This window comes from Eleutherodactylus coqui, chromosome 8 (genome assembly GCF_035609145.1).
Source record: "Eleutherodactylus coqui strain aEleCoq1 chromosome 8, aEleCoq1.hap1, whole genome shotgun sequence".
Lineage (NCBI taxonomy): Eukaryota > Metazoa > Chordata > Amphibia > Anura > Eleutherodactylidae > Eleutherodactylus > Eleutherodactylus coqui.
This window is the reverse complement of record NC_089844.1, coordinates 23,795,258-23,810,997: the sequence shown is the minus strand read 5'-3', so window position 1 is coordinate 23,810,997 and position 15,740 is coordinate 23,795,258. Positions and strand designations below refer to the sequence as shown.

The 15,740-nt window shown below is 47.7% G+C and overlaps 1 protein-coding gene across 4 annotated transcripts in view; it reads right to left on the bottom strand.

Moving 5' to 3' along the window:
• The window catches only part of MYLK (myosin light chain kinase), a 202,622-nt gene that overhangs the window by 16,019 nt on the left and 170,863 nt on the right, over nt 1-15,740 (bottom strand). For all 4 annotated transcript variants that reach the window (XM_066575314.1, XM_066575316.1, XM_066575317.1 and 1 more), the window contains 6 exons: nt 10,486-10,788; nt 8,895-8,927; nt 7,965-8,058; nt 7,008-7,211; nt 2,843-3,060; nt 1,628-1,751 (listed from right to left, as the gene is read on the bottom strand). In XM_066575314.1, coding sequence (XP_066431411.1) covers nt 1,628-1,751; nt 2,843-3,060; nt 7,008-7,211; nt 7,965-8,058; nt 8,895-8,927; nt 10,486-10,788 — 976 coding nt within the window. The remainder of the gene's footprint in view (nt 1-1,627; nt 1,752-2,842; nt 3,061-7,007; nt 7,212-7,964; nt 8,059-8,894; nt 8,928-10,485; nt 10,789-15,740) is intronic.

Sequence of the window (15,740 nt, the reverse complement as noted above, 5' to 3'; positions counted from 1 at the left end):
GCATGGATCTAGTCACTGACTGGTAACACGTATATCATTAGCATAGGATGTATGTACCATTATATAATGGGGGGCAGGAGTGCGGGCATGGATCTAGTCACTGACTGGTAACACATATGTGCCATATATCATTACCGTAGGATGTATGTACCATTATATAATGGGGGGCAGGAGTGTGGGCATGGATCTAGTCACTGACTGGTAACACATATGTGCCATATATCATTAGCATAGGATGTATGTACTATTATATAGCCGGGGGCAGGAGTGTGAGCATGAAACTAGTCACTGACTGGTAACACATATGTGCCATATATCATTAGCATAGGATGTATGTACCATTATATAATGGGGGGCAGTAGTGCGGGCATGGATCTAGTCACTGACTGATATCATTAGCATAGGATGTATGTACCATTATATAACTGGGGCGGAGCAGCATTATTAGAGCTATACATATGGATGTCACCTACAACTTCATCTCCCGATTAGACAGTGGAAACGTTCCTGGACCGCAGCTCTGAGGTCCCCGCAGCACAAATCACACACAGATGATGGCAGGAAGCCACAAACAGCTCTGTGCAGCAGACACCACCAGAGGGCGCTACCTGATCATAGACGGTGGCTGCAGCATGTGGAGTCCAGCATAGCCTGGAGTTAGTTACATTAAACCTCAGTGATCCGTTTAGCCTTATACGCCCGTGCCGGAGCGATCAGTCATATACACGTGTTACTTATCGGCGTCTTTTATGAAGTTGATGGAAGAGTTTTCATGCTAATACTCCATTTCTTCCTATATTTTGGGTCTGCAACTCGCAGCAGAAGCGGGACACAGCCTGCCCTGGCGTTGTCATTTATGGTTTACTCTTCCTATACCCACCATTTGGTTGGCATCATACATACATGTCTATTGCACAGTGTGCTGGCATGAGGGATCTATCTACATACATGTCAGCTGGCACAGGTGCTCCTCAGCATTACGAGCGGTTACAGAATGTACTGGATGGTCCGGCATGTTGTGCCGCATGGCTGTACCCACTTGATGCAGGAAAACTGCATTTTTTACATAAAGCGATACAAAAAAATCTACCGCACGGTGTGAAAAAACTCTTATGGGATGACCTGTCGACGTTAACGCCAGAGTGCGTCTGCCTGAGTACACCGAGGGGCTTATTCACATGGTGGGGTCACATAAGGTCTTCCCAAATTCAAGGACAGGAAAAACACAAATGCAGCACAGACGTAGAAATAGCCCCTGCGCAGCAAACATGCATGTAACATACACACACGCAGTGAAAAGGCGCATTCTATTCCGGACTTAAAATGCATGCTCCAATGTAAATGACCCCTAACTCTTGCTTCTTGCATGCAGCTGCAGGCTCGGACCGGGCAGGACGGTCGCCTCCACTCCCACCCCGTCGCCCGGATCATCTTAGCAGAGAGTGGAGACAGTTACTTGCTTGGAATGTGAATGGAGACTAATCAGAGATCAGTTGCAATGGCACGATCCGGGGCAGGGAAGGTGGCAGAGCACGGGCACAGGACATGTCAGTACGGTCACCTCTCTACCAAGGGTGGCACTACCATCTGCAGACACCCCTTCACTGCTAGGAAGAGTCCTACTCACAGAATGTAGCAGATGACTCCGATGCTCCACATGTCGGTGGCGTATCCTATTGGCTCATAATTGATCACTTCGGGGGCCACAAATTCAGGGGTCCCAAATAACACCTTAAGATTTGGGGTGTTTTCTGCAATATAAGAAGCACAGATGATAGAGAAATGTAAAGGTGCGACGAAATAAAGAAACAGACGTGACAGACACACAGGACACTTCATACATGTCTCAGTCTAGTGTCTCTCTAGTTGGTATGTGTGTTGATGCAGTCTACTGCCCCCTGTTATCAGCCATTTCAGAATGGGCAGTGGCTGATTGTATGACAGGTGGGAGTTGTAGTCCCTCTACCGACGTGTTGCATGTAATTGGTGACACTGTCCTTTACTGTCATATGCTGGAAGTCCAATGTAGAAGTGGAGGGGCTGTGAGGACCCCAATCCTGGGCTGAGAGCCCAAAAAGGAAAAAGCAGCCTCAGGATGCCATATAAATCTTTACTCGCTTGTCATCCATCATGTGACCTGTCACCTCGCGGCTGACGATGAGCGAATTCTAGTCTGTATTATCAAGGACGCTGCAGTTTCTATTTCCTTCTATGTAGGTGACACGGGAGCCATCGATGCCCCCTCCCTTATGTAACCGCCCCCCCATCCAGCAGCCGCGTGGTACATGACTTGCCCACTAAGCCGCTGTTTTGGCTCCACACTCGCTTGTTGGAAACTTAAGACATCCGAAGAGTTAACGAGAAGAACTCCTCTCCGCCAGTTTATCTGAAATGAAGTTTACATGAGACATTAAACAGACCAAAAAAGGGCAGGAATCAAATCCCATTACTTAGGGAAGAATTTCCAACCATAATAAGAGCCCTAATGAGCTTCAGCATGCAGGGAGCGCAGCATCCCCGGAGGAAGATCGCACCTACGATTAGATTACAGGGGGCTGAGTGCGGCTTTATGGCCCCAATTACCGAGACAATGGGGGGGCGGGCGCTCAGATCAGGAAGTCGGAGAAAGTAAATTAAGTGCATCAGTGGTGGATTGTGTGCGGCACCATAAAGTCCTGCTCGCTGCAGTGTATGAGCCGACCGGCGCTCTCAGGCTCCACGCTGAGGACGGTCTGAACGCCTTTGTGTCCACTGCATGGAGCCTCGGGGATCTGCTAACATTGTGTAGCGTCATCATACGTGTTCCATTGTTACAAGCGGTCAGCGACTATCCACGACTCACCTAATCTCCTGGCCAAGCCAAAGTCAATGAGCTTGATCTTGGTGCCGGTCTTGTTGACGCACATGATGTTCTCGGGTTTGAGGTCCAGATGGACGATGCCCTGCTTGTGAATGAACTCCACGCCCTCCGCTATCTGCTTCATGTACTTGATGACTTCCCGTTCCGTCAACTCAAAATCCTCATCAATGATCCTCTCAAACAGCTCCCCGCCGGAGACCCTGCGCAGGAAGCATCGAGCACGTGAGCGGCTCATACATGTGTATACACATGACATATACACATATCGTATTATAATATGCATGTATCGTATGTATATATATATATATATATATATATACACACACATATATACTCACACACACACACACATCACACACATACATACAAGGGCATCATGCACACATGTATAGGTCATACATACACACATCTATCACACATCCATCTATACAGGTCATACATACACATCTATCACACATCCATCTATACAGCTCATACATACACACATCTATCATACATCCATCTATACAGGTCATACATACACATCTATCATACATCCATCTATACAGGTCATACATACACACATCTATCACACATCCATCTATGCAGGTCATACATCCATCTATACAGGTGATACATACACACATCTATCACACATCCATCTATGCAGGTCATACATACACATCTATCACACATCCATCTATACAGGTCATACATACACATCTATCATACATCCATCTACGCAGGTCATACATACACATCTATCATACATCCATCTATACAGGTCATACATACACACATCTAACACACATGCATCTATACAGGTCATACATACACACATCTATCATACATCCATCTATACAGGTAATACATACACACATCTATCATACATCCATCTATGCAGGTCATACATACACACATCTATCATACATCCATCTATGCAAGTCATACATACACACATCTATCATACATCCATCTATGCAAGTCATACATACACACATCTATCATACATCAATCTATACAGGTCATACATACACACATCTATCATCCATCTATCTATACAGGTCATACATACACACATCTATCATCCATCTATCTATACAGGTCATACATACACACATCTATCACACATCCATCTATGCAGGTCATACATACACATCTATCATGCATCCATCTATACAGGTCATACATACACACATCTATCACACATCCATCTATGCAGGTCATACATACACATCTATCACACATCCATCTATACAGGTCATACATACACATCTATCATACATCCATCTATGCAGGTCATACATACACATCTATCATACATCCATCTATGCAGGTCATACATACACATCTATCATACAGACATCTATGCAGGTCATACATACACATCTATCATACATCCATCTATACAGGTCATACATACACACATCTAACACACATGCATCTATACAGGTCATACATACACACATCTATCATACATCCACACATCTATCATACATCCATCTATACAGGTAATACATACACAAATCTATCATACATCCATCTATGCAGGTCATACATACACACATCTATCATACATCCATCTATGCAAGTCATACATACACACATCTATCATACATCCATCTATGCAAGTCATACATACACACATCTATCATACATCCATCTATGCAAGTCATACATACACACATCTATCATACATCCATCTATGCAAGTCATACATACACACGTCTATCATACATCCATCTATACAGGTCATACATACACATCTATCATACATCCATCTATGCAGGTCATACATACACACATCTATCATACATCCATCTATACAGGTCATACATACACACATCTATCATACATCCATCTATGCAGGTCATACATACACACATCTATCATACATCCATCTATGCAAGTCATACATACACACATCTATCATACATCCATCTATGCAAGTCATACATACACACATCTATCATACATCCATCTATGCAAGTCATACATACACACATCTATCATACATCCATCTATGCAAGTCATACATACACACATCTATCATACATCCATCTATGCAAGTCATACATACACACGTCTATCATACATCCATCTATACAGGTCATACATACACATCTATCATACATCCATCTATGCAGGTCATACATACACACATCTATCATACATCCATCTATACAGGTCATACATACACACATCTATCATACATACATCTATGCAAGTCATACATACACACATCTATCATACATCAATCTATACAGGTCATACATACACACATCTATCATCCATCTATCTATACAGGTCATACATACACACATCTATCACACATCCATCTATGCAGGTCATACATACACATCTATCATGCATCCATCTATACAGGTCATACATACACACATCTATCACACATTCATCTATGCAGGTCATACATACACATCTATCATACATACATCTATGCAAGTCATACATACACACATCTATCATACATCAATCTATACAGGTCATACATACACACATCTATCATCCATCTATCTATACAGGTCATACATACACACATCTATCACACATCCATCTATGCAGGTCATACATACACATCTATCACACATCCATCTATACAGGTCATACATACACATCTATCATACATCCATCTATGCAGGTCATACATACACATCTATCATACATCCATCTATGCAGGTCATACATACACATCTATCATACATCCATCTATGCAGGTCATACATACACATCTATCATACATCCATATATACAGGTCATACATACACACATCTAACACATGCATCTATACAGGTCATACATACACACATCTATCATACATCCATCTACACAGGTAATACATACACAAATCTATCATACATCCATCTATGCAGGTCATACATACACACATCTATCATACATCCATCTATGCAGGTCATACATACACACATCTATCATACATCCATCTATGCAAGTCAAACATACAAACATCTATCATACATCCATCTATGCAAGTCATACATACACACATCTATCATACATCCATCTATGCAAGTCATACATACACACATCTATCATACATCCATCTATGCAAGTCATACATACACACATCTATCATACATCCATCTATGCAAGTCATACATACACACATCTATCATACATCCATCTATGCAAGTCATACATACACACATCTATCATACATCCATCTATGCAAGTCATACATACACACATCTATCATACATCCATCTATACAGGTCATACATACACATCTATCATACATCCACCTATGCAGGTCATACATACACACATCTATCATACATCCATCTATGCAAGTCATACATACACACATCTATCATACATCAATCTATACAGGTCATACATACACACATCTATCATCCATCTATCTATACAGGTCATACATACACATCTATCATACATACATCTCTCCCCCCTGCTCACCGCCGCAACTCCCCTGTCACCCGCGCCGGCACCCGAATCTTTAGAGAAGAGCGGGCAGGTACTCGAATAAGGCACTACTCGCTCGAGTAGTTTGCCTTATTGAGTATGCTCGCTCACCTCTAATATCTATCATACATCCATCTATCATATATACTGTACAAGGATGGATCTTCCTTTAGTTAGCGTTCCTAAGAGTGGTCCACCCTGCATATACATACATCTACACATACATATGTACTGTACATACTTCCCATACACTCTTCAGACATTACTCTGCACATCATACAGGTAGATCAGAGTTCGGAGAGTCACATTCTATAACTCAGAATATAACGCATCTCATTTGGTAACTTTTGCGCAGCGTCTATTCTGCGCTGCCCATGTGATTGCTGGAGCCATCAAAACACATAGTGGTCAGCTAAGCGCACGACGGCGCCACCCCAATTATCCAGGCAGCGGATAGTAAAATGAATGGAATTTTCCGGACTGAGTATAACAATGTATTCTGGGAGATTGTCAGAGCCTTAAGACTCCTACCTCAGACTGCTAATATGGTCAGCGGCAGGGCGGTCCAGAACCTATCAGGACAGACGACTTGGTGAGGGGGATACATATTTCGTCAACCACTCCTTTAGTCACATGACCCCATCAGTCATTGGGCGTACACCAAGAGTAGACGTGAGCATCCGCCTGACCCCTGGCTATTACTTACAGTTCCAGCACCATCACCATGTCGCTCTTGGCCTCAAAGGCGTCGATGCACTGCACCAGTTTGGGGTGGTGCAGGCGGTTCATGATGGCGATCTCCTGTCGGATGCTCTCCTTGTCCTTGGCGGAGTAAGCCTTGAGGAACTTTCCGGCCCACACCTTCTTAGATTTCTTATCAACGATGCGGAACACTTGTCCGAACTTCCCCCTGTGAGAATAGCAACATTTTATGGAGGATGGACACACAATCTGACATTTGAGGCTCGCTGCCACACATACCACATGAAGGGCACAGAGCAGTGCCCAAGGAAGGACCAAAAGATGCCCCCTGATCCTGCAAGATGGGCACAATCACCAAGATTATCAGATCCTGGAAAAGTGGACTGATCGTCAATATAGGAGTCATTATACAGTGAAAGGCAGGGGGAGATTTACCATTCAGACACCTGTAAAGCTGGGTGATAATCCCCTCTGGGTGACATTTCTAACCTTTCCCCGTGAGCTGGCGGCAGTCAGTAAGAAATGACGTGACCAGCATGCATCAGTAGACAGTAACTAGACGCTGATGGATCCCATCACTTTACCAGATGATAATCCATAAATCCTGATAAAAGTGGGGATCGCTTTGAGCTGCCGCCACTGTCGCCACATATGTGATGCCCCCCGCAAAGGGAAGAAGGGAGAGAACTGCCAGAAAATATTCACAGAGCGTCGGGGACTTCCCAGCACCAGGAGCCTGAAATGTGAAGCCTCATCCCTATAAACCGCAGGAAACTATTAATATCAATGAGCGATGCCTAACCTAACGAGAGCCGAAGGAACAAGGAGCGCAAACTCAGCGCTACAGTATGGAGAAATGCGCAAACTGAACCGCCAGCATCATCGTCCTCTACAGCCCAAATCACAGGTCCTACAGGCTCTGACATGTGAGGGTGCAGAGGAGCAGAGTTCTTGTACTCACGTTCCCAGCCGCTCCTCCACGTCGTAGAAGTCGGCCACTTTCTGCGTGGTGTTTATAACGACGTCCCTGTACTCCGGCTCCGTCTCCTTGTCCTCTGCAGAGCAAAAAGAGGCGATAAGATTGAAAATACACACAAAATGTGTCAGCTGTCAGCAGACGGGGCCCTGAAACTACTGTACGGATGTGGCCCCCGCAAGACCCCGAAGTGAATGCAGTAACACACAGATAGAAGATAACGTCCCCCAATCTAGAACATAAGCCACTACTCCCCCAAATACAGGTCATATCTTATAGGAGTGACCCCCCTGCATCCCAAATACAGGTCATATCTTACAGGAGTGACCCCACTGCACCCCAAATACAGGTCATGTCTTACAGGAGTGACCCCACTGCACCATCTAAGTCTGTCCCTGCACATCCCCTCGATTATCTCTTACTTAGGGACGCTGTTCTCTTTTACACATTTAGTTGTGCATCTTACAGTGGTGACATCACTGCTTCCCAAATACAGGTCACATCCTAAAGGAGTGACGTCACCATCTTCCATGTAAGCAAATAGGTTCAGCAGCACTCTGCTGGAATGCACCATTAGGTGCGAGGTGCGGGTCTGGTGTGCAAAGCTCAGCAAGTCCTGACTCCAAGGACTAACATCGCCATCCAAATAGGAAGTGAATTGAGCAGCACAACCTGTGATCCCAAATAGTACTTCTTTATTGATCCATAAAAGGCAGAGCAGCAACGTTTCAACTCCTTCCGGAGTTGACAAAGGAGTTGAAACGTTGCTGCTCTGCCCTTTATAGATCAATAAAGAAGTACTATTTGGGATCACTGGTTGTGCTGCTCAATTCACTTCCTATTTGATCACCATCTTCCATATCAATCCTCAGTAACCAGGAACTAAATTTAGGTGTATAAAAATCCAGAACTCACCGTCATCCGAAACTTCTGCTTCATCTTTAGGTTCTGCAGAAAAGAGAAATAGAAGTCGTCATCATCACCACCACCACCACCACCACCATCATCACAACCACAAAGAACTTCACTTTTACGCTACATTCATACGGGCAAGCGGGATATACGAATGAGAAACTCAGTCCACTGTCGTGCTTGTCAACCATGGATGTGAGGCGTTTATCATGCAAAAGCTGATGGCATCGCTTCTGGGAAACTGCGATCCTCCAGCACTTGTTTCACACAATGGGAATCAACACATCGCACTCGTGCGCAGATCACACGGCATGTGGGGGTTGACTGTCCCATTGAAAACAATGGGCGATGCATTCCGAGGAATGTGAAAAAATAGGACCTGCAGCGCTGTGAAGGAAAATAAAATAAATCGCTCATCTGTGTGACTCCATTCAAAAGAATGTATCGCATATCCACGCAGGTTCACAGGCACGTGTGAACGTAGCCTTAAGGTGTGTTTACGCAAAATTGGTAAAAAATAAAAATAAAAATTGCTGGATTGTTTGAAATCGAACTATAATCGTTCAGTGTAAACACAGACAACAATCGAAGGAGAATTCGTTCGCTCATCGTTGATCATATGCAGGCATGAAATCCATCGTTGGCTCGTTCACTAAGCCATCAGTTATATCGATCGATCAGTCGTTCTCAGTCACTTATACAGTGAATGTATCTGCCGGTATAATACTGACAAGGCATCTCTGATGAGACACTAACTATAGATCATAGTAATAATGCCCCCTACAGGCTGCCACACGCTACTACACAAGGTCACCATCAGATGGACAAGTAGCACTAGGTGACCCCAGAGGATGAATAAGGGATTTGTCCACAGAGACTTCCTATATCCTGCACCAAGCATGTGAGATAGCGAGATTAGATTGTGAGCTCTTGAGGTCAGGGATGATGGGAGTGATACACTGTGTAAGATAGCGAGATTAGATTGTGAGCTCTTGGGGTCAGGGATGATGGGAGTTATACATTGTGTGATATAGGGAAATTAGATTGTGAGCTCTTGGGGTCAGGGATGATGGGAGTTATACATTGTGTGATATAGGGAAATTAGATTGTAAGCTCCTGGGGTCAGGGATAATGGGAGTGATACATTGCGTGAGATATGAGATTAGACTGTGAGCTTCTAGGGTCAGGGATGATGGGAGTGATACATTATGTGATATAGGGAAATTAGATTGTGAGCTCTTGGGGTCAGGGATGATGGGAGTTATACATTGTGTGATATAGGGAAATTAGATTGTAAACTCCTGGGGTCAGGGATAATGGGAGTGATACATTGCGTGAGATATGAGATTAGACTGTGAGCTCCTGGGGTCAGGGATGATGGGAGTGATACATTGTTTGTCATAGGGAGATTAGACTGTGAGCTCCTGGGGTTAGGAATGATGGGAGTGATACATTGTGTGCGATAGGGAGATTAGATTGTGAGCTCCTGGGGTCAGGGATGATGAGAATGATAGACTCTGAGTATAATGTTGCTGGCATACATGTATAGTCTATATATGGCTGATACGATATCACATGGACACGGCTCGGTCACCTTCTTCTTTCTCTTTATACTCCACCGGCTCGGACTCCTGGCTCGGCTCGCTGGTTCCATGCACGTTGGTGGCTCGTACCCGGAATTTGTACTGGCGGTCGTGTAATATATTCTCTATGTTGAAGGAGGTGCTTTTACACTGCGTCAGATCTGACCACGTCTTGTCTACAGAGTTCCAGGTCTCCACCGTGTAGGACTGAACCACGCTCCCTCCGTCATAGGTTGGTCCGTACCACGATAAGGTGATGGCTGAGCCTTTAATTTCGGAGGCACACGGCTGCCCCGCTGGAGGGTCGGGTTTATCTGTAAAACAGAACCAGGATTACTGGAGCGCCTGAGTTCCCACCGACGGGGGAATCCAGATTACAGAATGTTAATATATCATCTCCACAGGACGGCAGACCACGCGGCCACTGCAGAGCCCCCTGAGCTATAGTATCAGGGGTGCACATACATTACTATCGGCCAATGATCTATGCCATATCACGCAGGTTTCCAGCACTGCGGCTCGTTGGGCGTCTGCATTAGGAGGGGGCTGTATCCACTGCAGATAACCATCGCCCCCCATCACAGGGACTCCCATAGAGCAGCATCGTGGGAACATCTCCGTCCAGCAATGGCTGTAAATAGCACTCGGAGATGACAGATAAATGACAGCGCCTGGCGGTGGCACAGAGGAGGCGGAAAGCTTTGTAATAACCCATATTAGTCATGATCAGATAATCATCTGACATCAGATATTCTGGATTATCAGACAGCCATAGTCTATAGAATCCATATGTAAAAGGCAGGGAAATCAGCAGCAGAATGCGGTCCGGCTACATCCGGTAATCTCGGCGCCGCACTATGGAATTCAGTGACAGATGAGACAAAATGTACCCACTCCATAGTGACCATGTAAAATAGGAGGTCAGGGTGACAGCAAGCTTTCTTGCCACCAGAGGGGTGGACATCAATCACAGTCCAGGGACAACCTGTATACTTTTGGCTGCAGCTCTGGATGTGACTAGAGTAGAAGACATGTTGTAACACTAAAATAGAGTGTAAGATTATGTAACAGCAGAAGAGTGGCTGCAGTTCTAGATGCGATTGGAGTATAAAACAATGTAACAGTACAATTGTGACTGCAGCTGTGGATGTAACTAGAGTATAAAGTATAATGTAACAGGACAACTGAATGCAGCTCTGGTTGTGTCTGGAGTATAAGATATAGTGAGACTGTAGCTCTGGATGTGATTGGAATATAAGATATAGGTGAGTGCAGCTCTGGATATGACTAGAGTATAGGATACAGGTGACTGCAGCTCTCAATATGACTAGAGTATAAGATATAGGTGACCGCAGCTCTGGATGTAACTGGAGTGTAAGATATAGGTGACCAAAGCTCTGAGTGTGACTGGACTATAGAATATAGGTGACCGCAGCTCTGGATGTGACAGGAGTATAAGATATATGTGACCGCAGCTCTGGATGTGACTGGAGTATAAGATATAGGTGACCAAAGCTCTGGATGTGACAGGAGTACTCGTATAAGATATAGGTGACCACAGCTCTGGATGTGACAGGAGTATAAGATAAAGGTGACTGCAGCTCTGGATGTGATATAGGTGACTGCAGCTCTGGATGTGACTATAAATCATGTGACTCAATAATAAATGTGATAATTCTGGAAATGATAAAAAACAGTACAGGAGCGGCGATCCGTGCGGGGATTGTTCAGGACAGATCGGGGTTAATTCCCTACGGTAACCAGTCTCCTACTTTACACTTCCGATCTTGGTGGGGACTCAGTAAATCTTTCTCCCTCTCGCTGGGGGGTCTCATTGTTTTAAGATTTTAAGATTTGCCTCTTCATAAATAAAAGAATCGGCTGCCAACAGCGGCGACCTCCGGGCATCAGTACGGGAAATCTACATCTGCTGTCGCTTTATTTGGGGTGGAAGCGAAAATTCTCCATCTGGGGGAAAACTCAGGATTCCTCCCACTTCAAACTCATGAAAGCCCTTGTAAAGGGAGCAGCCACCGATCCTTCAGCCTGACCCCATTACTGAGTGCAGATCCGACCCTCCCGATACAAGAGGTTACACCCCTGCAGTTATGTCATGGCCTCCTTTAGACCTCTTGTATGGGGAGATCATTCAGCTTTTCAGGTTTCTGAATGATAAGTCTGCCTGGTGGCGGGGACATCTTTGCCCCAATTGCCACTCAGGAGCGTAGGAGAGCTGGATGATGGTGCCTATGGGAGCCGCAGGGCGATCCAATCCACTGGAGGATTACTGATCAGAAGGCCAAGATTCTGGAAAGAGTCCAGCTGCAGGAGACCTGAGGGGGATGAGGAGGAGTCAGGCTGCAGGAGACCTGGGGGAAATGAGGAGGAGTCAGGCTGCAGGAGACCTGGGGAGGAGGAGGAGTCAGGCTGTAGGAGACCTGGGGGAAATGAGGAGGAGTCAGGCTGCAGGAGACCTGGGGAGGAGGAGGAGTCAGGCTGCAGGAGACCTGGGGGGGAGGAAGAGTCAGGCTGCAGGAGACCTGGGGAGGAGGAGGAGTCAGGCTGCAGGAGACCTGGGGAGGAGGAAGAGGAGGAGTCAGGTTGCAGGAGACCTGGGGAGGAGGAAGGGGAGGAGGAAGAGAAGGAGTCAGGCTGCAGGAGACCTGGGGAGGAGGAAGAGGAGGAGTCAGGTTGCAGGAGACCTGGGGAGGAGGAAGGGGAGGAGTCAGGCTGCAGGAGACCTGGGGGGGATGAGGGGGAGTCAAGCTGCAGGAGACCTGGGGGGGGGGGGAGTCAGGCTGCAGGAGACCTGGGGGGGGGGGAGGAGAAGTCAGGCTGCAGGAGACCTGGGGGGGGAGGAGAACGAGTCAGGCTGCAGGAGACCTGGGGAGGAGGAGGAGTCAGGCTGCAGGAGACCTGGGGAGGAGGAGGAGTCAGGCTGCAGGAGACCTGGGGAGGAGGAAGAGGAGTCAGGCTGCAGGAGACCTGGGGGGGGAGGAGAACGAGTCAGGCTGCAGGAGACCTGGGGAGGAGGAGGAGTCAGGCTGCAGGAGACCTGGGGAGGAGGAGGAGTCAGGCTGCAGGAGACCTGGGGAGGAGGAAGAGGAGTCAGGCTGCAGGAGACCAGAGGGGGATGAGGAGGAGTCAGGCTGCAGCAGACCTGGGGGGGGGGGGGAGTCAGGCTGCAGGAGACCTGGGGGGGGAGGAGAACGAGTCAGGCTGCAGGAGACCTGGGGAGGAGGAGGAGTCAGGCTGCAGGAGACCTGGGGAGGAGGAGGAGTCAGGCTGCAGGAGACCTGGGGAGGAGGAAGAGGAGTCAGGCTGCAGGAGACCAGAGGCGGATGAGGAGGAGTCAGGCTGCAGCAGACCTGGGGGGGGGGAGAGGAGGAGGAGTCAAGCTGCAGGAGACCTGGGGAGGAGGGGGAGTTAGGCTGCAGGAGACCTGGGGGGAAGGAGGAGTCAGGCTGAAGGAGACCTGGGAGGGGGAGAGGAGGAGGAGTCAGGCTGCAGGAGACCTGGGGAGGAGGAAGAGGAGGAGTCAGGCTGCAGGAGACCTGGGGAGGAAGAGGAGTCAGTCTGCAGGAGACCTGGGGGAGGAGGAGCAGTCAGGCTGCAGGAGACCTGGGGAGGAGGAGTCAGGCTGCAGTTGACCTGTGGAGGAGGAGGAGTCATCAGGCTGCAGGAGACCTAGGGAGGAGGAAGTGAAGGAGTCAGGCTGCAGGAGACCTGAAAGAGAAGGAGTCAGGCTGCAGGACACCTGGGGAGGAGGGGGAGTCAGGCTGCAGGACACCTGGGGAGGAGGGGGAGTCAGGCTGCAGGAGACCTGAGGAGAAGGAATCAGGTTGCAGGAGACCTGGGGAGGAGGAGAAGTCAGGCTGCAGGAGACCTGGGGAGGAGGAGAAGTCAGGCTGCAGGAGACCTGGGGAGGAGGAGGAGTCAGGCTGCAGGGGGGGAGAAGTCAGGCTATAAGAGACCTGAGTATGTGTGTGGGGAAGGGTCAGCTGCAGGGGTCTGGGGGGCAATTTCAGATTTTACTGCAAACAAGATTTTTGGATAACTATGGAGAATCTCTGTAAGCCTGGTGAATTGTCTGCAGGTTCCGTCCCGGTGATCAGACGCTTCCACCCTGCAGAGTGACTTGGCTGCAGGATTATTATTAGTCCTTTCGGATGACTATGCAATTTCTTCTTGCCTTCATCTTAGGCAGGAGCAGCGAGGGGCGCTGGACAGTCAGCCGGTACAGAGCTGACAATCTACGACCTCCGGCTGCGTACATAGAACGAGCCAAAAAATGACCAAACAAAAAAGTCACAGAGGATTAATACTCCAACAAAAAAAGAAAGAAAAACCCTGATTGTTCCTCTTCTGATCCCCGACAGGTAGATGGTGGTGCTGATCTCGCTTCTTAAGAATCATGTACAAGTCACGTGACCCACTGTAAAATCCACAAACCCGTGTATCCACCCGTGTATAACGGGGTTCAGCGGCTGTAGTCACACACTAACCCTGGAGTCTGAGGAGGCAGCAGTGTTATGAATGACATGCTTTGGGCTAGAAGTCCCCTTGCTGCAGATTTTGTAGCTCTACCTGTTTCTCAATGGAGGAATTGTAGAAAGGCGGAGATTGCAAATGCATGTGGGCGCTTAAACTCTCTATCACATAAAAAGGTAGGAGTGCAATAACTAATACATGATGTGAGAAGGGCCCCTATAACAGGCCCATGGTATTAGTGTATCTTGACGCCACCGGAAGTAGTGGTGGAGTCAAGATACAAGGAGTTTGACAGGCGGTTGCCGCCCCCTGTTTGTGATTGGCTGCACGTTATTGTCCCCTTTCTGTGGCTCACAAGGTCCTGCTTCTGGGGCGCCGTACCAGCATCCCCGCTCTCCTTGTGCCTGGTGTTCACCTCAGCTGCCTTGTATTGGGCCGCTGCCACTCTCCCTTTGTCGGCCAAAGCACCTCCTGCTCCTGGCTGACTCTTGCTGTCCAAGCGAGAGAGTGCTCCCTACGAGGCAGCCGTAATGATCCGCTCTTCTCAAGGGGCAGCTGTAAGGGACGGGGCATCCCACGAGGGAGCCACAAGCGCCGGCAGTTCCCACAAGGGAGCCGCAGAGGCTGGCGCTTCCCACGAGGGTGCCGCAGGGGCCGGCACTTCCCACAAGGGAGCCGCAGGGGCTGGCGCTTCCCACGAGGGAGCCGCAAGGGCCGGCGCTTCCCACGAGGGAGCCGCAAGGGACGGCGCTTCCCACGAGGGAGCCGCAAGGGA